General features: G+C 36.5%; 1 protein-coding gene across 4 annotated transcripts in view; it reads left to right on the top strand.

Annotated features, from left to right (window-relative positions):
* Positions 1 to 27,681, top strand: part of Cdi (serine/threonine kinase) — a 79,436-nt gene that overhangs the window by 34,666 nt on the left and 17,089 nt on the right. For all 4 annotated transcript variants that reach the window (XR_013495071.1, XM_078193851.1, XM_078193854.1 and 1 more), the window contains exon 3: positions 16,165 to 16,286. Coding sequence is in view for 3 of the 4 variants with exons in the window: in XM_078193851.1 (XP_078049977.1) it covers positions 16,165 to 16,286 (122 nt within the window). In the remaining variant the exon portion in view is untranslated. The remainder of the gene's footprint in view (positions 1 to 16,164; positions 16,287 to 27,681) is intronic.

Raw genomic sequence — 27,681 nt, 5'->3', positions numbered from 1 at the left:
TAGACTATGGAGGGTGAATGTAAGGCTAAATTCACGATTTTTTTACTTGAGATTGGCAAAAGTTTATGGTTCTGGACTTTGCTGTGCTTTTTCGTACGTGTTTCAAGTATATATAACAATTTTTTTAACTAGCATAAATAAAAATTACGCTTGCTGTAAATAATTATAAAGGTTGGTATTCCATTATAGAATAAACAGTAGAGGGTCAACTTAGAGCCAACTCTATTATCATTCAATATTATTATTATTCTATTATTATTCGCTAAAAATTAGCAACAATCCCACTAAAACAACAAAATATAATTAACACATTTATCTGCAAAACCTACAATTTAAAATAAAAAATTACGAAGAAAAAACAAAACGTCTCAAAAATCAGTCGAAAAATATTCTCAACTTCGCGATTTTCTCACAAAAAAAACACAACAGCTATCTTAACCCAACTTGCCCGAAAACGTTCATCCGGGCTTCGCCTAGGTGGTAGAATTTTTCGAAGTCGGCGCACCGTCCGGAACCTGGAAAATTTCGTGCAGAGACAAAAGCGTGACGGCGGAGACTCGCGCCGGATTCGGGCAGGTGAACATTCAGCGGCAATTAAGAGCGCGCGGTCGCGAACGGACGTAGATTTACGAGCTGTGGTTCCAAGCCTCGGGGGGGTTCAATATCAGAATCTCAGTGGGCCAGAGGGCGTACGCTCTATTAAGCAATCCCGGCCATTGTTTTCATTCGGCCGACGGAACAAGGGAGATCCGCGGATACGTAGAAACGTTGCGAAACTATTAAATAATCGGGCGGAGTAGTATCGGTGCCGATCGTCGACGTTTTGTTTCTGGGCCAGCAGGAAGACATTCCGTCACTTTCCAATTCCTCGCGGTTACCTTGCTCGAACGGCTAGAGGATACCGATCTCCTCTCTAGGCCGGACGGCCCTCTTCCGCCGGTAGTCTCTCGAGGGAATATAGCAGAGAGACTCCGTCACTTTCGAAATGGCAACGCGCCGGTTTTTAACCCTCTGCAATCGGAAATCCAAAATATTAGCGTGCCCCATCAGTTTCTTCTCTTTTTTTTGATGCGAAATGAATATACGATGTTTGTTATTTAAGGTGGATTTATATATGAACCCTTCTGTTCTATAACCTTCTTCCATCTCTCAGGAAGCCTCATTATGCCCTCTTTTCAAAATTGTTCAAGCTTATTTGCAAAATATTCATCTAGGTGCGTTTTTATTTCGCTTATGGATTTCAAAGATTTACCGCGGAGAGAATTTTTTAAGAGAGGAAGAAGTGATAATTGGGCGAAGCAGGGTCTGGGGAGCTAGGAGGATGAGGTAGAACGTCCCAATCAAACTGTAATAATTTTTGCATTACGGCCAACGCAACACGCGGTCTTGCGTTGTCGCGATGGAAAACGACGCCTCGTCGGTTCGCCAATTCTGACCGTTTTTCTGCGATGGCGGCTTTTTTGATCCAGTTGATTGCAATATTTGTCAGCATTGATCGTATCACCCTGAGGAAGGAGCTCGTAGTACACTACACCTTCCCAGTCCCACCAAATGCACAAAAGAACCGTCTTCGGATGAAGTCCAGGCATCGTAACAGTTGAAGGTCTATTTTCCTTGGACCAAGTGCGTTTTCGATGCTCAATTTGGTATAAAATCCAAGTCTCGTCTCCATTGACAAGCCTCTTTAAGAAAGGATCACTTTCATGTCGCTGAAGAAGCAAATCGCACGTAGAGACATGGTTCATAAGTCCGGTTTCCGTCAATAGACGTGGAACCCAAACTTCATATCGATTCGCATATTCCATCTTGATTAAATGGTTATTATTGTGGCGTCTTGTGGCATCGCTTACTATTAGTGGCGTCCACTATCTCGCGCACACTATATCGCGGATTTTCAGTGAGCACAGTCTTAATAATGCCCGTATCTGTCATTGCTGGACGGACCGCTGCGTTCTTCATCTATGAACTCGAAATTGTCAGCTCTAAATTTTTTAAACCAATAGCGGACGGTCCTAACCCAGAAGTATCTGAGATCTCGAAGTACAGACTTTGGCTGACATAACCTCGAATCAAGACGTAACCTAAAACCTTGAAATATCTACGACCCAGAAGTACCTAAGATCTTGAGGAGCCTTAGAAACTTAGAAGTATCTGAGGTCTCAAAGTAGCTGAAAGCTTGACATAACCTCAAACTTTGAAGTACCTAAAATCTTGAAATATATGAGACCCCAATATACTTAAGATCATCAGAAACGTAGAAAACCTAAAAGTATCTGAGATCTCAAATTACCTAAAAGCTTGACATAACCTCAATCTAAGAAAATTAAAGTATCTAATACCTTGACAAAACCTCAAATTGAGAAACCTAGAAGTATCTGAGGTCTTAAAGTTCCTAAATAATCCTTAGAATTTCGAAACAACATCTCTTATCCATTTTTCACGGTCCACCCGGTATATCAAGAACAATTAAACCTGAACCGAAGTCCGTCGTGTTTGTACTTGTTTTAATCGTCACAATGCCAGCTATCCAACGATGCTACAACCATAACGACAAAACTACAATGATCAAAAATAGAATGATTTTGATTGGTTCGTGTATAATGACGCGTCCTCTTAAACGCGGAAACTCGAGCGCCGCAGCTGGACGCCTTTGGTCCCTCTTCCTCGTGTTCAATCTATTAAGGAGAAACGTTTTCGCAGAGAAAGAGAGAGAGAGAGAGAGAAAAGTGATCGGTAAAAATATTAATATAGAAACTCGGAGAAAGCTTGACTTGCGGACAGAGGCGAGAAGGATGAATTTATCGTAGCCGCGGAGATCGGCCCAGAGAAATCCTCGCGCGGCGCGCATCGTTTCGTCTCGTTTCGTCGTCGTCCGATCCCTCGACTTCCGGTCCGACGCTTAAACTTTCGCCGAGCAGAGCCGCGCTAAAACTCTGAACTTGCGGAGGCCTTACAAGGCGCACACGGCCTTCGATGCCAGCTCTTAATTGATAAATCGTTCTTAATAGAACAGCTTTCTACGCGACCTGTCCAAATCACTCTCGCGCACGCTTTTCCGCGACCTTCTCCCCCACCTAACCCTTTCGCCCCGCCACGACGCCTCATCGTTTCGCAATGTTTCCCTATCGAACGCTGGCCTAGACCTTTGACCCCTCCAGTCAGGAGTTAAAGCTCCAGTCAGCTTTTATGTAATTGGTAGGAGGTTAGGTTCGCCACTATTATTTTTTATAATTTTTCTGATCTTTATTTTATTTTTGTATATTTTCTATTTTATTTTTCCTCCCTTCACTTTACTTTTGCACCTTTTATTTTATATCTGTATTTTGAATTCTATTTTTGATTTCTTTATTTTATTTTTCCATTCCTTTGCTTTAATTTTACAATTTTTATTTTATTTCTAATTTCTGTATTTTATTTTATTTTTGCATTCTTTTACTTTCTTTTTCTAATTTCTGTATTTTATTTTTACATATTTCATTTTATTTTTGCATTCTCTTGCTTTCTTTTTGTAATTTCTATTTTATTTTTACACCCTTTATATTATTCTTGCCCTATTTTTCTTTATTTTTGCATTCTTCATTTTATTTCTGCCTTCTATATTTTATTTTTACACCCTTTATTTTATTCTTGCATCTTTTTGCCTTATTTTTGCCTTTTTTATTTTATTTCTGCTTTTTCTATTTTACTCTTATATTTTTTATTTTATTTCTGAATTTCTTATTTTCTATTTTATTTTTACACCGTTCACATTATATTATTATTCTTTTTGTTTCTATTTCATATCTCCCCTTATCATTCCTACCTCTCTTAATTGTCGAATAACGAAGAAGCTGCCAGGTACTCGTAGCCCTTGCTACTATGTTGCATAGGCCGCGCGACATAATTAAAATCCACGCACCAATTAAAAGGGTTCGTGGCGTGGGGTGGCGGGCACTTTGGAAGTTCAAAGTTTACGCAGCGACGCATGCTACCGGGACAATTCAATTGCTGGGCGAGGATAACGAGGGTAGGGAAGCCGCGAGCCTTGCCGACGACGCACTTTTCCAGTGGCGTCGGCAACACTTTCGACGATTTTCTAAAATTGTAAAAAAACACTCGCTTTCTTTCTTTAGAGGCGAGCCGCCACGCGAGAGCGTGCTGGTGCTCGTTTGCCGGTTAATTTGTTGAAAGTTAATATCTGATGCGTTTTTGTTAATGTTTAAACATTTTAATAATTCCATTTTCCAATTTAACATAGGCGCGGAACGTTATTTCGTTGTTTTAGTAATATTGCTAAATGTTTCCGAATGAAAGATAAAGTCTTCGATGAATAATGTTAAGCTTTATGTACTAAAAATTTATAAAACATTGCAAAATTTATTTTTTCTGTGGTGGAAGATATGCATTGCACTATTTCAAGAAACTTTTTCCTTTACGAAAATGTTCTCCGTGGCTCCGTTGCTGAGTTAATGACGAAATACACTGACCAGTAGGCGTTCGGTGGCAGCTGACGCTCCGCCCTCGTGGCTTATACGTCACGCGAGGCCCCAGTCGCACCTGTCTCGTATTGGTCCCTGTTTTTCGTTAATATCTCGTCAACGAAGCATTTCTAGACATTTTCGCAAAGGAAAAAGTTTTCTAAATCGTCTCAAGCATCATTTTCTTCAAGACTCTACAATAATTTTTTAAATTCTGTACATCTCTGTGTAAAATAAAAATTGTCTTAGTTGCAAAAGACAGAAATCAAAGCTTTCATATTATAAATGAGATTCTTCTGAAACTTTTACTGATTTATGACTATTCAAATTAAATCTAGGTTAGATCTAGTTTATACCTTTTTGTAAATAATTATTTTTCTATTATTTATGTTCTTGGTCAATGATTTAATTATTCTAGCAAGATTTTTCTGAATGAAATGCTCCTAAAGGATTAATAAACTCATTCTTGATAAAAATAGTGATCTTAGAACATTTTTAGCACGACCTTTAAGCCCCGATTTCCAAGAAACGTCCTCGCAGTTCTCCATTTCAGTTACTCACTTTTGGCATAGGCGCACACATTCCATAGTTCTATTAATTACTCAATCGCTGGCGGAGAATATTGAATGAATTGTGTTTACATTGCGCGCACCGTTACAACACTGAATGAATATATGTATAGTCGAACGACTGTGACTCATAGTCACAGCCCCAGCAGCGGCGTAATGATATCCAAAACAGTATTTCAAAACTTGTTGTCGGACACGCGAAGTCCGCTATGATTTATCCGCAGCTATAAATGATCTAACAAAATTGCGAACGCGATGAAAATATTTAGGAAGCAGTATAAATAAATAAATAAATATTCACAGAGGATTAGTTAATTTGATATTGTAATTTCTGATAGAAATATTTATTAAATATAGTTAAAATTAAAATTAAAATTAAGATTAAAATTGAGATTAAAATTGAGATTAAAATTAAAATTAAAATTGGGGTTAAATTTAAAATTAAAATTGAAATTAAAATTGAGGTTAAAATTAAAATTAATATTGAGATTGAAATTAAAATTAAAATTAAAATTGAGGTTAAATTTAAGATTAAATTTAAGATTAAAATTGAGTTTAAATTTAACATTAAAATTAACATCAAAATTGAAGTTAAAATTGAGAGATTAAAGTTAAATAAAAAATATATTGAATCGAATTCGATTAAATTATAATTAAATTAACTAACACTTCTCAGAAAATAGATCAATGAGGCTATAAAGGAGGAGTCGTGTCCGCGGATATAGTGCAGCTGTTAAAGAAGTCCTGTCGTCTAATTGTAACAGTGTTGGCCGCTGTCAGCGCCGCGGTTTCCAGGAAAGGCAGAGACGCGTTCGCGTGACTAACGCCGCCCACGACAGATTTTTCATTCAGTGCTCGATAATTGGAATGATTAAAGCGTCGCAGAAATAGCACGCGTTATATCGGTCATTTCTCATACGCAGCTACCCGGTACTTCACGATGCGGTCGCAAATAGACGCCGCTGGCTGACCTTTGCCTGTCTCTCTCGCTCTCTTCTTTCTCAATTTCTCTCGCTCTCTTTTCTCTCTTTTTTCTTTGCTTTTCTCTCGTTTCTTTATATCTATTCTTCCCTACTTTCTTGGAAGCAATGAACTGTTTACCTAGATACATTAATTAATTCTTTCGGTTAATAATAAATTAATAACAATGATAGAGATTTAATAAAAAATTTAGATTGTTGACTGAGAATTTTTTGTTTTGCTGATAAGGATTTAGATTGTTAAGATTGAAGTTTATATTGTTTATAGAAAATATTGTTAATAGTCACTATAGTATCGTTAACACAGAATTTTGTTTTGTTAATATGGATAGTTATATTATTAATTTTATATTGCGTAGTACTAAACTTTGTATTGTTAATACAGAAATTTATATTGCTAAGAAAAAAATCTTCTCGTAATATAATTTATTTAGTAACATAATTTATTCAGTGACATAATTTATTTAGTAATATAATTTATTTAGTAATATAATTTATTTAGTAATATAATTTATTTAGTAATATAATTTATTCAGTAATATAATATATTTAGTAATATCATTTATTCACTAATATAATATAATTACTAATTATAATTTATTTAGTAATATACCTTACTCAGTAAATTTAAAAAAAATTCGACTAGAATGAAGAAGAAACTGTGAACACGTGGCGCCATTATTCAGAGATGCTTGCAAGCTTGAATGAATTCTACGCGCGAAATCGCGCCATGCGCTCGGTATTTTGGAACGTGCAGCCTGTACACCGAATTCTCTAAACAGCGATAGATTGCCGCGAGTCATCCGGCAAGAATTAGCAAGGTCGGAAAATCCGAGACGATCGTTTGCTAAGTAGGCTAAACGCTATAGATCGCTCGAGAGCTCTCGAAGAATGATCGAGAAGAACGTTGTCGTCGACGATTCTGTGCCGACTGTCTTTCGACGGTCGATCAATCATTAAAATTTTCGTTCTCTCGTTCTTGCACGGAGAGATCTGGGTATCGATGATTGATGATCGACGTTGGAAATTAATTTTACGCACTCGGAATTAATATTTTGTTTATTATGGAAGGTGATATATTGAATTGGAAATTAGAAAACGGGAGATGAAGATGGTTGGGATTAGTTATGCGTTTGCAATGTTAATTATTTATGGTAAATAGTGGTTGTTGGTTTTATGTAAATATGGAGAATTGTATTAAAAATTTGGAGGGGATTTTTTGAGTAATTTTTTACCATATATTTTATATAAATATTCAGGATTTTATAGAGATTTGAAAGTAGTATTTTTTGAGGTTAAGTATTTGCCATAAGTTTTATATAAATATTGACGATTTTATAATAATTTGCAAATCAATTTGTGGCTCGGCGTTTTATTATAAATATGATATAAATATTTCTAAGTTTTCTTTGTTTTTTTTCACTTTTTTCCTGATTTTTAAATCCCATATCAAGCCTTATAGGTTATTTTAACTAGATTGCGTTGCGACTTCAAGGTATCATTTCTACAATCTTTTAAATCTCATATCAGGCCTTATTGGTTATATTAACTAGATGGCGTTGCAACTTCAAATTTCCATATCATTCCTACCGTCAATAATTTACCATAAATTCTATATAAAAATAGACAATTCTGCAAAAGTTCATAAACAATTATTACAGCTTTCTATTAATGTTAAAAATTTATAAAAACAATTATTAACCCTTATCACACCACCCAAAAATATTATTACCAAGCCGAAATCAGCTTCTCAGCGTTCTATAAAATTCTTTTAGCGATAAGAATTAATTTAAATACTGCCGAGCTCAAGCCAGCGTCTCAACGTTTTATAAAATTCTTTGGATAATAAAAATTAATTTCAAATTAATAAAATAAAATAGAGAATAATAAAAAAAAATAAAAATTATAAAAAAAATAGAAATTAATAAAATAAAATAGAAAATAATAAAAAAGATAGAAATTAATAAAAAAAATAATAGAAATTAATAAAAAAAGATAGAAGTTAATGAAACAAAAAATAGAAATTAGTAAAAATAATTTTTAATTCGAGAAATGAAAGGATATGAGTTGAAGGCTCTCGAATCGTCGCGAGGTGGTCTCGACCGGAAATGACGGTTAATGGGTCGCCGGAAACGAGGTCGCGAACTCGCGGATTCCACGGTAGTGTTTGGAATTCGATTTCTAAGCGGTCCGCGGAGCATGAAGCGGGCCGATGTAACGCCGCCGTGAAATATTTTCGATTTCCCACGCCGCGGCATTTCACTGACAGCTGCGGCCGATGTTCTTGGTTTCTGTTTCTCTCTCTCTCTCGAGAGAGAGAGAGAGAGAGAAGAGAGAGAGGATTATATACAGAGAAGGGGCGTCGGAAGACGTTAATTACGAGAGCCACCTTTGTGTTCGTACTGAAAGCGGGGCCTCGAAATATCGCCTCCGCTTTTTTTGCTAACGACGAAACTATGCCAAGTAGTTTTCACCCGGCGGCGGCGCGACGCGGCTGAAAGCAAGTGTTGCTCCGCTGCTCTCCGCCGAGAGCCCGAAACACTGTCTTCCGAGCCGCGAAAGTCCCCTACGAAATAATTAGTTGTGCGCGCGCTGCGTCTTCGCGCGACGCGGAGGACCCGCTTCGAACGCGATGGAAAAAACATAACCTGTCCCGCGTCACGCGGGTGACAATTGTCTTTTTATTTCGCACGATTCGTCGTCGATTTAACACGTATTTTTCTGCACGAAGAGAATTTGTCATTTGTATATTATATTTTTGTGTACTATAGTTTTGTATATTGTAGTTTTCTATATTGTAGTTTTGTATATTATAGTTTTCTATATTATATTTTTCTATATTATACTCTTGTATGTTATACACTTTGATATATTATAGTCTTGTATATTATACTTTGGTACATTCTATTCCTATACCTCTTTTGTATATTTTCTATATTTTGTGTAAACGTGATCGTATTAGGGGCCTAAGTATAACTGGTCTAAAATCCCAAAAACCTTGACATAACCTCCAAAAGTGTATATCAAAAGTAAATCAACTAAAACAATTTTCAGGACATTTTCTATGCTTTTATATCAATGTATAAAAGAGTATCTTCGTAAATTTACATAATGCAATATCTAAACCAATAAATTAACACTAGTAAAGTTAATAACAATACATTTTCCATCTTGGCCACGTTTTTAAAAATATAAACCACTGTGGTAAACCTGCTTCCATACTAAAAATCGTCGAATGTATCTCTTTATTAAGCCTCTAGGCTACTATAAAAATTATGCAATATAATTGCTATTATTAAGGTTTTGTATTATCATACATAACTTAATTTAAATAAACCCAATCTCCTAATTTTAATAAGTCCACAACACCAACTCGATTTTACAATAATTCTGACCTCCTTATTTTTAATATTAAAAAATTGTTGATACTGCTAATAAATATCGTCGCAATATCTATAAATTTTCATAATTTCGCCTGCAATAAAATTTCCTATCATCTCATGAGAAATCATAAAGAAATCAGGTTAGTTCCATTCCATTTTTTTTCGGTTGCGAAAAAAAAATTCGCGATCGACGCCGCTAGCACACATAAGACGCCGGGTTTAGATAATAATAGACTGTAACAAAGGCCCCCGGGGAGAAAGAAGAAAAAAGCGGAGCCTTCAATTTCCTGAAGTAGAGCTGGAAACACGATAGCCCAGAGGAATCGATCTGTCTATATTAATCTATAAAAATCTATATTAAGTCTGTATTATTTCTTGGTTAGGTCTGATTTAATAATTTGTTCACAGTTGCTAATTTCTGTATAAAGTTTATATTTGATATAGTAAATCATTGTCTGAAGTACTCTTCACAAATTTTTATACTGTTGCAGCGCCATCTATGGAACATAACTTATAAAGAAATAGAGAGAAATAGACAGAGGTGAAAATTAAATAGGTAGAAAGGGAGACAAGGATATAGAAAGGAGAGAAAATCAAATAAATAAATGAAATGTGACAGAGAAATAAATAGAGAGAGAGAGAGAGAGAGAGAGAGAGAGAGAGATAAAAAGAGAGAGAGACAGAGAAATAAATAAATAAAGTAAAAGACGATGAAGTAAATAACGAGGAAGAGAGGGTGAAACAAATAGTGAGGGAGAGAGAGAGAGAGAGAGAGAAACAAAAACAGAGAGAGGGAGACAGAAAAATAAATAAATAAAGTAAAAGACAATGAAGTTAATAAAGAGAGATTGCGAGAGAAATAGAAAAAGAGAGAGAGGTGGGAGGAGTCAAAAAGGGAAGAGAAACAATGGGAAAGAGAAAGAGACGTTTTTTTGACGCGCGCGGGCGCGTTACACAATGACAGGAATTCCGGTGGATTCCGTGCGGAGGAGCCCAGTTTCTCGTTAGCTTCGCTTTCTCTTCTCGTCCCGTGTATCATCTATTTTTTGTCTTGTTGATCCTCTCCCGCGAAACGCTCGATTTGCAAGCGGTCTGTTTACCCGGCGCGGTTCGGCTCTCTACGCCGCGTGTTCGTCATCGTTTGGACGCGGCCCAACTAAGCCAGCCAGTGCCAAGGAATCCTGGCCAGATTCCGCTCGGATATTCTCGACTTTTTAATCCAAGGAATTTCCATCTCGCGACACACACGCACACGTACATAACCTAACGCATATACACACGCGCATAAGTCTATATTAAGGGCGTAATTAAAAGGACTATCCTAGGTCTGTGTTAAGTCTGAGTGTAGGCTGTGTTAGATCTGTATTAAGGCTGTATTAGATCTAGGTTAGGTCTGCATTAAACCCTAGGTTACGTCTGCATTAAACCCTAGGTTACGTCTGCATTAAAACCTAGGTTACGTCTTCATTAACTCTAAAACAAGAAATGCTACATTGTAACTACATTTTTTTGCAATTACGTCAGGATTAAATCTAAATTGATGTTACGATATGGTTCGTAACGGTCGATTTTGTTAGCGTGATGGTGAAAATTAACTGGTACTTGGTTCTTAGAGATTTGATTTTATTTTCCTCGGTTTGTTGCTGATACAAGAGTGACGATAGCCGTTGTTTCGGCCTCCGAAGAAGACACCGAGGGTTAGAGAGGGGTGGGTCTGGTTGTAGCGTGGCCGGGGAAAAGGGTCCTAGAGCGACATCGGTGGTCCTCTACATCGCTGACCGCGCGCAATATCGTTTGGGCGATAATCGGTTGTTCTAATATTAATAGTAATATAATAATAATAATAATAATAATAACAATGATAATAATGTATAATGATAACGATGATAATAATAATGTATAATGATAACGATGATAATAATAATAATAATAATAATAATAATTTTTTTTTTTTGGGGCAGGGAAGCGGAAAAATCTTCAGCAAGATACGCGGGGTGGGCCGTGTATTCCCCGTGTATTGTATTATAATAATAATAATAATAATAATAATAATAACAACAACAATAATAATAATAATAGTATACGATAATTTCATGGCGCTATGAGTGTAATGTTAAGGAGGGAATATGTAATGGCAGGAGTGTAGTGAAGACGTAACAATTGAAATAAAAACAGAATTAAACTATTCCATTAAATACTAGTCCATTCATATTGAATAATATGCTCGCCATTATATCTACTGCAACGTCTCCATCTTTTTCACAAAACAGTAAAATAGCGTTCATAATATACTCATATAACAGTAATAGATCGTTCATCCCGGACAACAATTTTTCCATAACCTCTAAAAATTCTAAAAAGCGGCCGTACACAGCGGGACGTGCGTTCCACTTCGCTAGACATCGGATTACGTTTACCAACTATGTTGACTTAACGTTTAATGATGTCAGGTACAGTCTGTACAACATCCTCCGCGCAAGGTGTTCTCTGGAATAGGTACTTTTGTTTCTCCCTAAACATGACCAGCGACAGTTGGCGTGTCGTCGTCCCCCCCCCCCCCCCCCCAAGTCGCGACGGTCGTTAGCGCGCGAATCTGCTCGATTGGCCTGATTTCCGCGGGATTCCGAAATCCCTAACGGTATAACCGCTCACTTCGCGGCGTAGCGGAGGCGAACGGCGCAAGTAGACAAGTTCACGCGTCACGGAAGCACGAGCCCGCGCGAAGGGAATTCGTTAAAAACCGGCGAGACATGCGCTCGTCGTCCCGTAACGAGATCCGCGGCGGCGGCGAATTAAAAATGGAATACGGCGCGTGATGGTGGACAGACATAATCTCCACCATGACGATAAAAATGCGGCGATAATAAGCTAATTGTAGCCAATTTTCTAGCGGAGCCGCCGGCTCTGTTCTATTTACGAAATAAAATCTAATTAAGAGAGGAGATCTAGTTAGGAAGCAAAACCCAGTCACGAAATGAAGTTGGAAAATAAAATCTTGTTGTAGTATTAAGTGTAATTGAAAAATTTAATTTAGCTACCAGGTGAAGTCTTGTTTCAAATAAAATCTTTGTTAGAGAATGAAATTTGATTATAAAGTATAATTTAATTAGGAAATAACATCTAGTTGAAGAGTGAAGTATAATTGCAAATCCTGTTATGAAATAAAATTTAGTATTTAAAATAGAGTCTTGTTAAAAAATATATTACAATTACAAGATAAATTCTAATAATGTCTAATAATAATATTTGATGATATCTAATATCTCACGAATTAAAATTTAAATAGAAGACAAAGTCTTGTTAAGAAATAAATTTTAATTACGATATAAATTAAGATTACGATTAAAAATTTAGATATAAAATAAAGTCTTGTTAAAAAATATAATATAATTGCAAAATAAATTCTAATAATGTCTAATAATAATAATTAACGATATCTACTACCTTAAAAAATAAAATTTAGATACAAAATGAAGCCACCTTAATAAATAAAATCAAATTACAAAATAAAATCTACTTCCAATATAAAATCTACCTACAGAATAAAATCCATACAAAATTAAATAAAAAAATAACTAGTATAAATAAATAAAAATCTCTAAAAATACATACATAAATCTACTAAAAATCTAATAAATAACAACCCTAATAAAGCGACAATATTGCAGTACACTTTCGAAATGGTCGTCAGCGAACGGCGATGCTTCTCGTCGTACAAACGAAACAAGCCGAGGGGGATCGAAGTTTCGTCATTTCGAGTGACAACGCGATTCATCGCGGCTCATTCTACCGCGGGTACACTCGTATTTTTTTCCCTCTTCGATTCAACGGCGAACAAAACGATTCATCGACGACCGCAAATCCTGAATCGCCCGTTCAGTTTCAATAGCCGCTCGCGCTCGCGCGCACTCTCCCGTCTCTCGTTTCATTAACAACAGTGTACGCCCGTTGTTACGTGAATCGGCGACAGTTGTCTCTCACGCGGGCAACTCGAGCCGCGGGAACAAAGACGCGGCAGGCAGGCTGTATATATCGCGTCGCGATCAGGATAACGAGCAAAGAGCCGTCGTTCAATGAGAACGCTTAATTACGGTGCGCGATCCGCGAGATCGTTTTCCTCGACACGGAGAGGCTACAACACCTTTCGTAGCCACGTTTGCAAGACTTACTTACGCAGGTTTCAATAAAATTTGACTAATTGTTTATTTAAAAATAATTGAAATTTATAGCGTCTTCGAAACATAATAAAAATTAAAAAATATCGTCCTATTGTAACCATGATAGCGGCTATTTTGTTTATGAGAAATTAAAAAACCATTAAGATTATTAATTAGTATGACTTTGGCTTTGTATTAAAAAAATAGCAACAGTCTAAAATTTTATTTGTATCTGAAAATGCGATGCGATTTTTCTTAACGCTATAAAATCGTAAGCGATTATGAGATCGTGTATTTAGGAATTTTTTATAACAAAACAGGTGACTGTAAAATTCTGGAAAAATTATTAATACTTAGACGATAGTTTAAAGAATGTGTAAAAAAATTTCCAGGTCAAAAAGTTCATTTTTCAACGAGATATACAATAATAATTTTTATAGGGACCCCTTTGTTGGCTATAAATGGCGTCTGAAATAGAAATTATATTTAGGAATTTTTTATAACAGAACAAGTCAATGTAAAATTTTGGAAAAATTATTAGTAGTTAGATGATAGTTTAAACAGTGTATAAAAAAATTGCCAAGCCGGAAGGTTCAATTTTCAACGAGATATAATAATTATTATAACGACCCCTTTGTTGGCTATGAATCGCATTTTAAATAGAAATTTTATTTCTCATTATTTTTGCAAATTTATATCGCAAAATAATATATAAAATTTATTTAATATCAATATATAAAAGTCTATTATATTATAAAGCGACTTTGCAGATTACTGGATGCTAATTCTCCTTGCGTCCGGATTGGCTAGTGCATAACGCGTCACAAGATGGCGCTGCGGTACCGCGACGCTACGGAGAACATAACCTCTCTTTCCTTTTATCCATGCGAAACAGTTCTCGACTGGTTTATTGTAGACAAAAATATCAGCGCAACGCTCTGATCTCGAGAAAGTGAAGACCCGTTGTGAAAACTGGATCTCGCTATGGATTATTTTCTATCAGTCGTGAAAACCACCAATTAGCGATGTTCGGTCACCGCGATGAAAATCAATCAATTACAACTTTATTATTTTGTAACATTGCTTCCAGTCACTTTCTAATGTTGCACCAGCAGCAGAACGAGATCTGTAATTTCAGAGCGCTTATCGCTGCTCTTCTATATGTTTATTAACTAACCGACACACTTTTACTGTCCACTTAGCGATCGTTTAGAAGATTAGTCTTCTCTTATCCCGACGTTTTGCCTAATCGATGAGGAGCAGCTGATGGTTGATTAAAATGACTAAAATTGTCTTTAGACATTTTTTAATATTTTTATTATTTATACCGTTTGGTAATTGATAAAGAGAAATTCATTTGTGCCAAATTTTTACACTATAATTTGTAGGTTAGATTTCTGTAGTAATTTTTGACTATTGGCTCTGTTTATTAAAAATGGCGAATTGAAAAAAAATCGAGGAAAAATTTCAAGAGAGCGCGGCTAATGCAAAAAAGGCGGAGCTAATATGAAAAAGGCGGGGTTATGTCATTAGAGGGCGTGGGTAGGACGAAATAGACGCGGTTAATAAAGAAGACGCGGATCCAATGATCCATTGTAGGCGGAGATATAGCCAAGGAAGCTTGGCTAAGCCTACTGGGACGTTCTAAATCCCAAGAAGGCGTGACCAAGCCTACTGAGGCGTTTCAAATCCCAAGGAGGCGTGATCAATTCCACTGGGACGGTCCAAATCCTAAGGAGGCTTAATCAATCCTACAGTAGGCGGATTTTACAACCTAGGTGCGTTGCCAAACCCTACGAGGGCGTGGCCAAATCGCTCTTCATATATTGTATATTTAATAGAAAAAATTATTTGATATATATGATGCAAAAACAATTATAATAACACAGTATTCCCTAGGAAATGTAATTTAAATAACACACAGTAGTAAATATAATAGACAACAATAAATATAAAACACAGTAATAAAAATAATATATATAAAAAAATAAAATACATAGTACTAAATATACTCCACAATAATAAATATAAAACATTATAATAACTATAATACATAACAATAATTACAGTGCATAATACATTATGTTATATACACAATATAGAAAATCATAAATAGAAACTTCTCACACACATTCATCTATCAATAAAAAGTTAAATAAATTCGTAAAAATCATTTCGATCACCTAGTTCACTATACTCTAAACTATTATGGGGTTCCATATACTGTATATAATGTATACTGTACAATAATAATAATAGAACTATAATTCATATAATATATATAACTATAATACATAACAATTATTATAATACATAATACATCATATTATATACGTAATAAACACAGCCATAAATACGTGAAAATGGCACAGAATATAGTAAAATAAATAGTGACTGTTCACTTACCTTCACCTATCAATGAAAAGTTCAATAAATTCGTAAAAATCATTTCGATCACCTGGTTCACTATACTCTAAACTATTATGGTGTTCCATGGGAAACTTCTTATGGTATTCCGTGGGAAATTCCACTTATGAACAATTCCTAGATTAATTGAAAACCGTGGTCGATCAGTAGACAAATCATGCTGAACCCTCTGTCGAATTCTCTGTTTCCAGGTAACACACAAAGTGACGAGCCAAGTGATGGTGTTGAAGATGAACCAGCTGCCGGCGAACAGGCCGAACATGCTCAAGGAGGTACAGCTGATGAACAAGCTCAGCCATCCGAACATACTGAGGTAAGTTCAAACCCGAGAGATCCGGTCCACTTTTACGCTAGAGAAACTCGAGATCGCCGATCTCGTAGGAAATCGGGTGCGCTCGCGCGCCAGCCGAATTTCCTTCCTCGTCCTCGAACGGTCAGATGGCGTGCATAATTAGCCCTCGAGCCAATTAGCGGCGGTCTCCCTTCTGCACCGACATCGTCAACGGTTACTTTTGAAAACCGCAAGTCGCCATTGAATCAATATTTTTAGACAAATTTTATTCGAATGATTTATTATTAATTATTTATTAAGCACAGGATGGTTTATGTAACCTTGGTATAATTACCGCCGGATGGTGAGTCTATTTGGACCCTGAGTTACATAAATTCTATTTAATTGGAAGCTTTGATATTATTATTAATTTTTTATTAATTATAGGATGGTTAATGTAATTTTGATGTAAATTTTGGATGGTGGGTCTATTTGGACCCGGAGTTATGTACATTCTATGTATTTTGAAGCTTCGATATTTTAATGATTTATTAACTTATGGTGGGTCAATCTAGACGCAGAGTTATATTTACTCTTCCTTCGCTAGCTCTGATTTATCAGCAATTTGGAAAGGATGGCACTGCGTTATCGAATATATGAGTCATTGTGGATGATGCACTCGCCAGTCTGCAGCTGATAATTTGCATTCATATTTAACATAGCCGGATCACTGAAAATGACTAATGTCCCTTTACAAAAGCCACAAGACTTAGTCATATCCTTTTGCTTAACTGGGGAAGCCTGACTAATCATTCACCATGGATCATATATAAAATTTTTCCAAGCATAAATAAATGGAAGATTATATTATATATAATCATAAGATTATATTGTATAAACATATGATTGTATTGTATATACATGTGATTGTATGTATGTATATCCCCCGAAACTGATTTTACCAAAATTCCAACAAGACCTCCATTTTGCTGGTACATACACACTGTCGAGACCTCCAGCACGCTACGCTAATAAATCCAGCTCGCTGACTCCTCCATTAGTGTCTGCTAAATATTGATGACTCAGTTCTCCGTCAAGAGATCAGCTATAAGCATTGCAGATGACTTCTCCTGTACTATCGACCGCGGTGTATTTACTTTCACCTCGTGTCTTCATTAGATCGCGAGCTCCGAGGTCTTCTTTAAACATGTCGACTCTCTCGCTTCTCATTGAGAACACCGCCGTGATAAATAATTCCTCGTTTGTCGTTTAAACCGGCAGCGATACGCCACCGATGACGGTCGCGAGACGAAAGCAATGTAGCTGATGAGCGAACGGAGGTTGCGTTCTTAAGGGGTTAATAATATAATAATAATAGTAATAATAATATTATAGTGATTAGGATATAATTTACCAGGTTTTGAAGTAGACTCTTCCAGCTTTAATTTAAGCTAAGTTTCATGAAAATACACCCACAGGAACGTATTTAAATATTTGTCTAAACTCCACCAATGAAATAATATTGACTAAAGAAAGGGGGAAATTGATTCTTTTTAATTTTCTAAAATGACCTGGCAATTATATTAGGATATAAATTACCAGGTTTTAAAGTAGACACTTCCAGCTTCAATTTGAGCTAAGTTTCATAAAAATACGCCCACCAGAATATATTTAAATATTTTCCTAAACTTCGCCACTGATATAATTTTGACCCCAAAAAGGGAAAAATTGATTCTTTTTAATTTTCCAAAGTACCTCGATCACTATATTAAAATATAATTTACCACGTCTTAAAGTACACTCTTCCAGCTTCAATTTAAGCTAAACTACATAAGAATCCTCCAACAGGAACATATTTAAACATTTGTCTAAACTCCACCAATGAAATAATATGGACTCCAGCCGAGCGAAAATTGAATCTTTTTAAAAAGCAATCTATCCGACGAGCGTACGGAGTTTACGCTCTCAAAGGGTTAAGATGATAGACAGTAGATCGTGATTCATAGTCGTACGTATCCAGACGTCGTCTGCCCTGGTGATTAGCTCTATCTCTCTCCTGTGAAACAAATAGGACGACAGACGGCGCGGCCTCGTAAAATTGCGCTGTCACCTTTGAACCCCATGTTACGCGATCGCCAGACAGCGAATGGGATGATCATAGCCCCGGCCACTGTTATCGGTAATCTGATACGGCGCGACTCCTCCTGCAACATACCCCCATTAGCCGCTTCAATTCCATTGCGAATATTCGGCACGAGAAAATGGAATTGAACGACGCGCGGACGAATCGATTCGTTAATATCGCGAAGTAATGGCGGACGATATTTCCATGCTGTTGGATGAACTATATTACTCTTTGAGATTTGGCTGACACTCTATTATATTATTTAAATACTCGAATGGGGCACCATGGGGACTCGCGAAGATTTTAGAGAAAGAAAACTTGTTTAAAATTTGATTAAAGTCTGATTAAAATCTTAAAAGTCTTCTCCTTTTTAAGTCTTGTTTTAATAAATATTTTCGATAGTTTTTAAAAGGGTTAATTATAATATTAGTTTTTTAATTTTGATATTAGAGGGTTGGTACCATAGGTGATGCACTCCTTTTGTTGGAGACGAGATAAAAAAGAAAAGAAATAACCAATCTGAAATTTAGAAGAGCGCGCGGTTGCTTAGAGTTTATATCGGTCAGGTTATTTATTAACATCTTTCGCTTTGTTTATTCAAGAATAAAAATTGCTGGCGCCTGGAACAGATTCCTTAAAACAATAGACTGAACAGTGAACGCTTCTACTCTTGCAAGACTCATCTTAGAGTCTTTAGAGACCCAGATATTTATCCACTAAAATATACAGATAAAAATACCGATTAACTTCTTTTTATTCCCTAATAATTAATTACTGAATTAATTCCCTAATATTTACAATAATAATAACGCTAATATTTATTCTGCAGATTTACCCTATGCACTCTTTAATATTACAAAATGACTATTACCCCAAATATTACAATAAACTAAGCAGTGCAACCCTAGTAAAAAAATCAATTTTTCAAATTTTTCAAATATCGCGATAAATCACAGAAAATAAAAAAATAAAAAATTCCTCTTAAAATATATTATTCTTCGATCGAGTTCGAAGAAAATATACTCAATAAACGAAACGATCGCGAGCCATAGAAGCGACTGTCAATCGCGATAGATCCGTGTTCGGCGACTTGCTCTGGACGAGGTTAAAGCACTCGAAACGCGCGCGTCCAGTGATCCGTTCGCCGTCGAATCTCTCGTTACGGCGAGCGCAATAACGCGCGCCGCGGTCTTATAAATAATTTGCGCGATTACATCGCGGAATGATGACGGGCTATAAAAAGCGGTGCGCTCGCGCGCGCGCGCTGGTTAACGTGTTCGAGAAGCGAAATAAAGGGCGGAGGAGGAGGAGGAGGAGCGAAGCCGCGGCGCACGGTGAATCGGGACCTGCTTTCCGTGGCAATAATTAATTTGATAGTCGTTCTGATGATTATGCTCCTGGTATATTAGGTCGTTGATGCGGCTCGATGTCAAGTATTACACAATAAAGATGGCGATGCATAATATAGTATAACAAGTAGAAAGTTAGGTTAATAAAATTATTAATAAAATTAATAAAATTTTATTACTGGTTGATTCTCGAAACATTGATACACTTGAAACATCTTTTTATTAAGGAAAGGTTATGTTCTGATTGGCGATTTTTTATTGATAAAATGGGAGATTTATTTGTTGATTAAATATTAGAGATTAATTTATTTAGTGAGGCGATTAAATATTGGATATTATTTTAAATGAAATTATATAAATATTATCTGAAATACAGCCTATAGTTATGTCAGGTTATAGTCTTAATGTCATAGTGTAATATAATACAGTATAATACACTACAACATATAATAGTATAATGTAATATAGTCTATAGTTATATTAGATTATTGTCTAAAGAGTATATACTAATATAGTACAGTATAATACATTTTAACTTATAGTAGTATAATATAATACAGTCTATAGTTATGTCAGGTCATGGTTTAAATAGCATAGCACAATATAGTATAATATAGTATAATACACTACAGTATGTAGTAGTATAATATAATACATCCCGCAGTAGTGTCAGGTTATTGTTTGAAGAGCATATTGTAATATATTACAATATAATACACTGTAGCATATAATAGTATAATATAATGCAGTCTTCAGTTACGTCAGGTTATGATCTAGATAATGTAATGTAATATAGTGGAGTGTAATACACTACAGCATATAGTAATATAATATAATACAGTCTGCAGTTATGTGAGGTTATTGTCTCAATATCGTAATAGTAGAGTAATAGTAGAGTAATATAGTACAGTATAATACATTGTAGCATATAACAGCATATTGTAAATACATTCTACAATTAATCCAGGTTATGGTCGACGTAATATATTGCAATATAATACAGTTTGCAGTTATATCAGGTTATGTTTTAAATAGCATAGCGTAATATAGTACAGTATAATACACTGTAGCATAAAGTAGCATAATGTAATACAATCTACAATTAATCTAGATTTTGCTCGACGTAACATATTGCAATATAACACAGTATAATACACTATAGTACATAATAGTATAATATACTATAATAACGTACTACACTACAACAAAAGGTACTGTAATAAAGGTATCAAATAAATAATAAAGACACTATAATAAAATTCCATTTCGCGTAATAAATTGCATCGCAGATTTCTAAACTTTTGCAAGGTGCGAGATCTCGGCAAATCGATTTTTGGCCGTGCAAAAGCGCGCGACGCCGTGGACCACCGCCGCCGTGCGAAAGGCGGCGCGGCGAGGAAAAGGCCGCCCGTAGGAAACAGGTTTTGGCGCGCTAGAGAGGAGACGCGCTAGGAGCTTGTCCCTTTGACAAACGGTTCGCTGACGGTTGACGCAACTGGTCCGAGCCGGTTCTTCGGCCAGGCTAATGCCAAAAGAGTTCCGCGGCTCGCGAGTGTTACAAGTTATGACATAATGGCTGTGCTGCGTTGCGACTAGACCGGCTCCTCCTCACCGCCTCGTCCAGCGGCGGCTCTCTTCGTGCGCGTTGGGGGCTACCGGCGGAGTCGCATCCGCGGCGACAACGCATTCCAACGATATAAACGGCTTGGCCCAGATTCGGCCGTGTGCGCGCGTGTGTTTATGCCGCGCTTCGACCGACACTGCGGATCTTATTTCTGGCATTTCTCTCGTTGAAGGCTGCGGAAACCGCGGACACGCCGCGGTAAGACGCTCCGGTGACTCATGATGTTCATTGAAGGAACGGCTGGTCGGTGCGCCAGGCCCTCGGCTGACCATCGGGCCCAAAGACGCGAAAGGACAAAGCCCTAGGAAACTCGTTTTTCCTGTTTGAAATTCAGTCTTTTCTTTTTTAGATTATTATTTGTTGGTCACTCGATGAAAGCACTTTGTATATATGTATATAATAGGTTTTTTGATTGTATAGTGTAGAAGAGGATTTTTCTGGATTTTTTAGATGTTTTAAGGGACGTTTGTTGTTGGTAATAATATTATTATGAGCTTTATTAATGAAAAATATTCCTTCGATATGTAGACTTTTTAATTTTATAGTATAATATATTACTAGGGTACAATGATACAGTATAATACACTATTGCATATAATAGATACTAATTCATTTTATCATAGTTTACAAAAAAGTCAGGTATGAATTAAATAGTGTATTTTAATATAGTACAGTATAAGGACACTACAATATATAATAGCACAATATAATACAGTTTACAGTTAAGTCAGGTTATCATATCAATTATCGACTCCAGAAGGGGGAAAATTGATTCTTTTTAATTTTCCAAAATGACCTGGCAATTATATTAGGATATAATTTACTAGGTTTTAAAGTAGACACTTCTAGCTTCAATTTAAGCTAAGTTTCATGAAATTTCGCCCACAGGAACATATTTAAATATTGGTCGAAACTCCACCAATGAAATAATATTGACTCCAGAAAGGAAAAAATTCATTCTTTTTAATTTTTCATAATGACATAGTCACTATACTAGGATATAATTTACCACGTCATAAAGTGGACACTTCTAGCTTGAGTTTAAGCTAAGTTGCATAAAAATACCCCCACGAGAATATATTTTAAATATAAAAATACAGCTCACATTAAAAAAAGAAAACTAAAAATATCTATACATTAGCCAAACCTACAAGAATTATATTATTTAATATTACATTATATATTATCATATTACAGAATTATAAAATTACAATATACAATAATATTATTACATTATTATGTTACAGAACTATATCATTATAATATTATATTATAGAATCATATTATTATTAACACAACAGTCTGAAAAATTTGCACCTGTCTTGTAATCTCATCTCTAACAATTTCCATTTCGCCTAAAATCGACAATCCAACTATTATTAATAATACTCTTTCTTCCCCCTAATACAGCACATACTCGAATTAAAAATTCTATTCCATCTGTACGATTCGCACGAGGGGGCTGCACGCAAACGGATCGATTTTCCGCGAGCGGCAGATGGATTTCGCAACTGTTGGACCGAGGAGGCAGAGCCCCGCCGCCAGGTGCGGCCGGGGAACCGTTTCGGTGAATATGGATGAATGAAAACGGTCGATACACCCGGCTGCCAGTAGTACGAGCCGCTCCATGATTCCCCTCCGCGCGATCGATATCGCCCCATTTTTCCTTTTGAATTTCGTTTCGGGACGTACTTCGCGATTAAATTCGCCCGCCACTTCTGCTCCGGTTCTTTGAAAGGTTAAATTAGGATGCCACGAATTTGCGGAATCTCGAGTGCTCGACCGGAGCGGCCGCCTCGATTTAGACCGACGTGGAAGAGGAGTTTCTCTATCGATTTGCTGACTGTACTTTCGGTTACCTGATTTGCTTTTACTAATTAACTCTGGGCAATGTCACGGAGGCGGCGAGACGCTTCGAAGAAAGCCTAATTGACTTTCCGCAGGGGCCGGCGTACCGTAGGTCACCCTCTGCCGATAAATTCCTACGCCTTTGCTGAGCCTTTAATACGCCCTTGGTGTACCCTTTCTACGCCCTTGCGCCTTTGTTTTTCGATCGTAATTAATTTTATATTTATAGACCCGGACGTATTAAATTTTTCTGCAGGGAAATATGCTTTTAAATAGTAAAGGAATATAATGCAATAATTAATAAATATAGTAAATTATTTAAATGAATATATTAGATGTAATAAATAATATAGTATTAAATATAATAATAATACTAATAATATAGAATAATAATAATAAATTCATATTCGTTGATATCTATTTTTTTATTCATCATCTGAGTAAAATTTCGTCTAAGTGTAACGCATAGGCGTAGCCAGGAATTGTCAGTAGAATATCTCGAACAATAATGAAGTAAACGAGCTGAAATTTTTACTATAGCTTCTGCTAACCTTTCTCAAGAGAATTGCGTTTGGCCGTTCTGATTCGATTATTTATTTATACAAAAAAAAATATTTATTATCACAGAAAGTGGCTGGCGAAGAAATTGTCACATAAATGCTATTTTTAAAACGTTACCATTATTATTAATGTATATAAAATGTAAAGCCTAATATAGACGATTTCAGTTTGAAGTTGCCCCACCCCCATGGTCCGCGCGGCAAGCGTACCTAATCCAACAGTACGAAAAGCGGGCCCGCGTTGCTCCGTCGGAGCAACCGGCTCCAATCGCGATTAAAATCGATACTCGTTCTAACTGTTTTCCGGCGGCCGAAGAAAACGGCACGGACGGAACCGTAACGTAAATTGCCCGGTTACGGGATATCCAACACCATAATTCAAGCGGCGAAACTCCGCAATCATTGTTCCTCATAACATATTTTCAGTTTATCATTGTCCCGCGGGTAATATGCCACTCGTCGCCGCCACCGTCTTTCGATCCTGTTATAGCACAGTCCTCGATAGTTTTTTTCCCAGCCAAGGTCACGACGCCGTCCCCCGCACTCCGCCCGACTGACTTTTCAAGTACACTCTTCCAGCTTGAATTTAAGCTAAGTTTCATGAAAATTCGCCCACAGGAACATTTTTAAATATTTGTCTAAAGTCCACCACTGAATTAATATTGACTCCGGAAAGGGGCAAAATTGATTCTTTTTAATTTTCCAGAATGACCTGGCAATTATATTAGGATATAAATTACCAGGTTTTAAAGTAGACACTTCCAGATTCACTTTAAGCTAAGTCTCATGAAAATTCGCCCACAGGAACATATTTAAATATTTTCTTAAACTTCTCCACTGAAATAATATTGACCCCAAAAAGGGGGAAATTGATTCTTTTTAATTTTCCAAAATGACCTCGCAATATATTAGGATATAAATTACCAGGTCTTAAAGTATACTCTTCCAGCTTTAATTTAACCTAAGTTTCATAAAAATTCGCCCACAGAAATATATTTAAATATTTGCCTAAAGTTCACCACTGATATAATATCGACCCAAAAAGGGGTGATTCTGTTTAATTTCCTGAAATTGCCATAGCCATTGTATTGGGATATAATTTACCACGTCCTCCGCCTGATTTTCATAGTGATCGTCCGGCGACAAAGGTTAAGGCTTGCACAGTTACGTTGAATAAAACATCGACGGCCTTGAGGTTTTACGAGGCGGCCGAGGTCTTCCGAAACATTTGTGATTCATGGTGCGACGGCCATTACGGTGAGGAAATTCTGCGTCCGTCTGGCGAGCTGCTTCCGTCTGGACGTCGGGATTTAGGATGATTCTTTTAACATCGTCTGGAGCGTGTTAGGTTATGGTTTGAGTAGGGATTAAGATGATTATTTGCTTGTTTGATTTTTTAACCGCGATGTCTGTTTTTATTTGTAGATTTTGGTTGTTGAGTGGAGAGCGTTTTTGAGGTTGTGAGATTTGTGGGTGGTGAATCAATGGGGTGTCATTGATTTGATGACTTAAACTGCTTTTGATAGATGGTGTAGTATGTCATTTTTCATGATGAGGTTAATAGGGCGATCATGTGTTATATATCTCTTTGAATGTTCTCAGAGGTGTGTTTGTGTTAATTGTAGAAATGATCAGACTTTTGAAGGCTGTATTTATAGAATGAGTAAAACATCATTGAAACGATGATTAAAACTTGCCCTAGTATTTCATAAACTATATTATGTTTAATTGCCAGGTCAATCGAATGATCCTATATCATCTAACTCTTCATCTAGTCTCAGATAAATCCTCCATCCTCTATCATTTACATCTTCCATCCTCTATTCTTTCGATCCTACATCCTGTATCATTTACATCATCATCATCATCGCGATGATCTCTGTCGATCAATCGACGAACACGTCGTCAGATAAAAATCGCCTCGGAATCAAGTCAACCCATCTCCGCAGTCCCCGCGTGATTCGCGCGACGCTCGCGTGCGAATTTCACGCTGTCCGTAGTCGCACGATGCCAGGAACAATCGCGAGGCTTCCGATCGCATGATCGAGCCGCAAGTCGCGCCGCGATAAAGTCGATTCGAGACGGCTCGACGCTTTTTTTCCACGCTTCGAATCGTCGACGTCCGGTCGTTGTCGCGATAAACTCGTTGCCGGTCGTTCGATAAACAAGGCGAACTTTTACCGTCCCTTAGATTATGCAACCAGCTGCCACGTGACCAAGCGAGACACAATTGTCAGGTTATGTCAGGTTATGTCAGCCGCTTCTCGAATCTAAAGAGTGGGGGCGCAATAAATCACGTGACGCGACCCCAAAGTCATATAAAATTAGAATTTAATTATTCGAGGAATTATAATTTTAAGATTATGTCAAGTGTATTATATTAAATTATAATTTCAAGGTTACGTCAGATTTATTATATTAAATTATAATTTCAAGACAGTTAAATTTAGCAGATTATTATTCGCAATTATAATTGATGAACAGTTGCAAAATAATAAATAATTAAACCACAGTAACTATAGCATGATTGAAGAAGGGGTAAAAATACTGGTCAGAGAATTTTAAACACGAATGTTTGTACTAATAATGAGGTTTTATAAATTTATTTTTACTTTGCTATTATAATGTATTATTATATTGTATTTTAATTATATTCGCGATTAAAAAATAATTAGCAACCGAATTAACTAAGGCATTTAAACCGTGTAAAATAATTATAATGCAGTCGAATTACTGTACAATAAAATAATGATACATATATTTAAATTGTAAAACTGGATTACATTGCCATATAATTATCACAACGGATAAACATTGTAATTGCAAATTAAAGGCAATGCAAAGGCAAATTTATTATATATTACATAATAATTTATCATTTTATTTATCATTATAATGCCAGTATAATACTTACCACTAAACTAAAATCATCATATTGTCCCCCCACTCTTCTGCTCAGTAGCCACAACTGACCACGTGGTCCATCCACACTCCTCCGACTCCAAATCCACGCGTATTCCTCCAATCCCCACTATATCACGTGACTCTGTTCGTTCGCGTGGAACGCCATTTACCGCGTCGAAGAAAAGAAAGAAACAACCAGTCGCGTCTCTTTCACCTTTCTTTTTATATAATTGTTAATCAACAGCACGCGCGCGCGCGAGCGCCGGGTCGCTTTAATTAATTCCAGGTGAAATTTAATCGGCGTCCGCGGTAGTCGCGTGCTAACCACGGCTATTTAACTCCGACAATTGGATCGTACGGATTGAGGGATTGGATGGAGAGGGGAGGGGGAAGGGGAGGGAAGAGCGTGGTTGGTAGCTTCTTCAGAAACCTGTCTCGCTTGAGACTCGGGATGCGTTTGCCGGCAATTAATTTACTCACACTGATCTGGAACGAAATTGTTTGACTATAGTGTACGCATGCGTGAATGTATAGCGTGTGTTTGTGAGAATATATAGCGTGTATGTGTGGTCAGGATAGACTACTCTTTCACCTGGGAAGAAAAAGAAGATTTGTAGAAACGGTTTCGCGAAAGAAGACGTTTGTACATTCCACGGCGAAGGAAAAGCCTTTTTCTTTCGGTCTTTTTGCGATTGTTGTTGCTATGTGGCTAGGAGTCGTTTTAAAAGTATCAATTAGTTCTTGTATGTGGCTCGAAAGCTTTGATTGCTCAAATTGATGGGACGATGTTGGAAATTATGGGAGTTTAATGTGTACGTACAATTATTAGATGTATAATATAATTATTTTAACTATGATTGGGGAATAGAATTTTGAAGGATATTTTTACGTCGTATATACCTCGTTAAAATTATTAAGAGAGCAGAAAAATTTTTATTCGGCTTACGTTTTCCTGAGAAAAATCTGCGGTCTGATAATGACGAAGAGTATACTATATTATATGCACTCTAATATAATATACTAATAT

This window comes from Augochlora pura, chromosome 11, assembly GCF_028453695.1.
Source record: "Augochlora pura isolate Apur16 chromosome 11, APUR_v2.2.1, whole genome shotgun sequence".
Classification (NCBI taxonomy): Eukaryota; Metazoa; Arthropoda; class Insecta; order Hymenoptera; family Halictidae; genus Augochlora; species Augochlora pura.
Note: the sequence above shows the minus strand (reverse complement) of the source record. Positions and strands in the feature narration are given on the sequence as shown.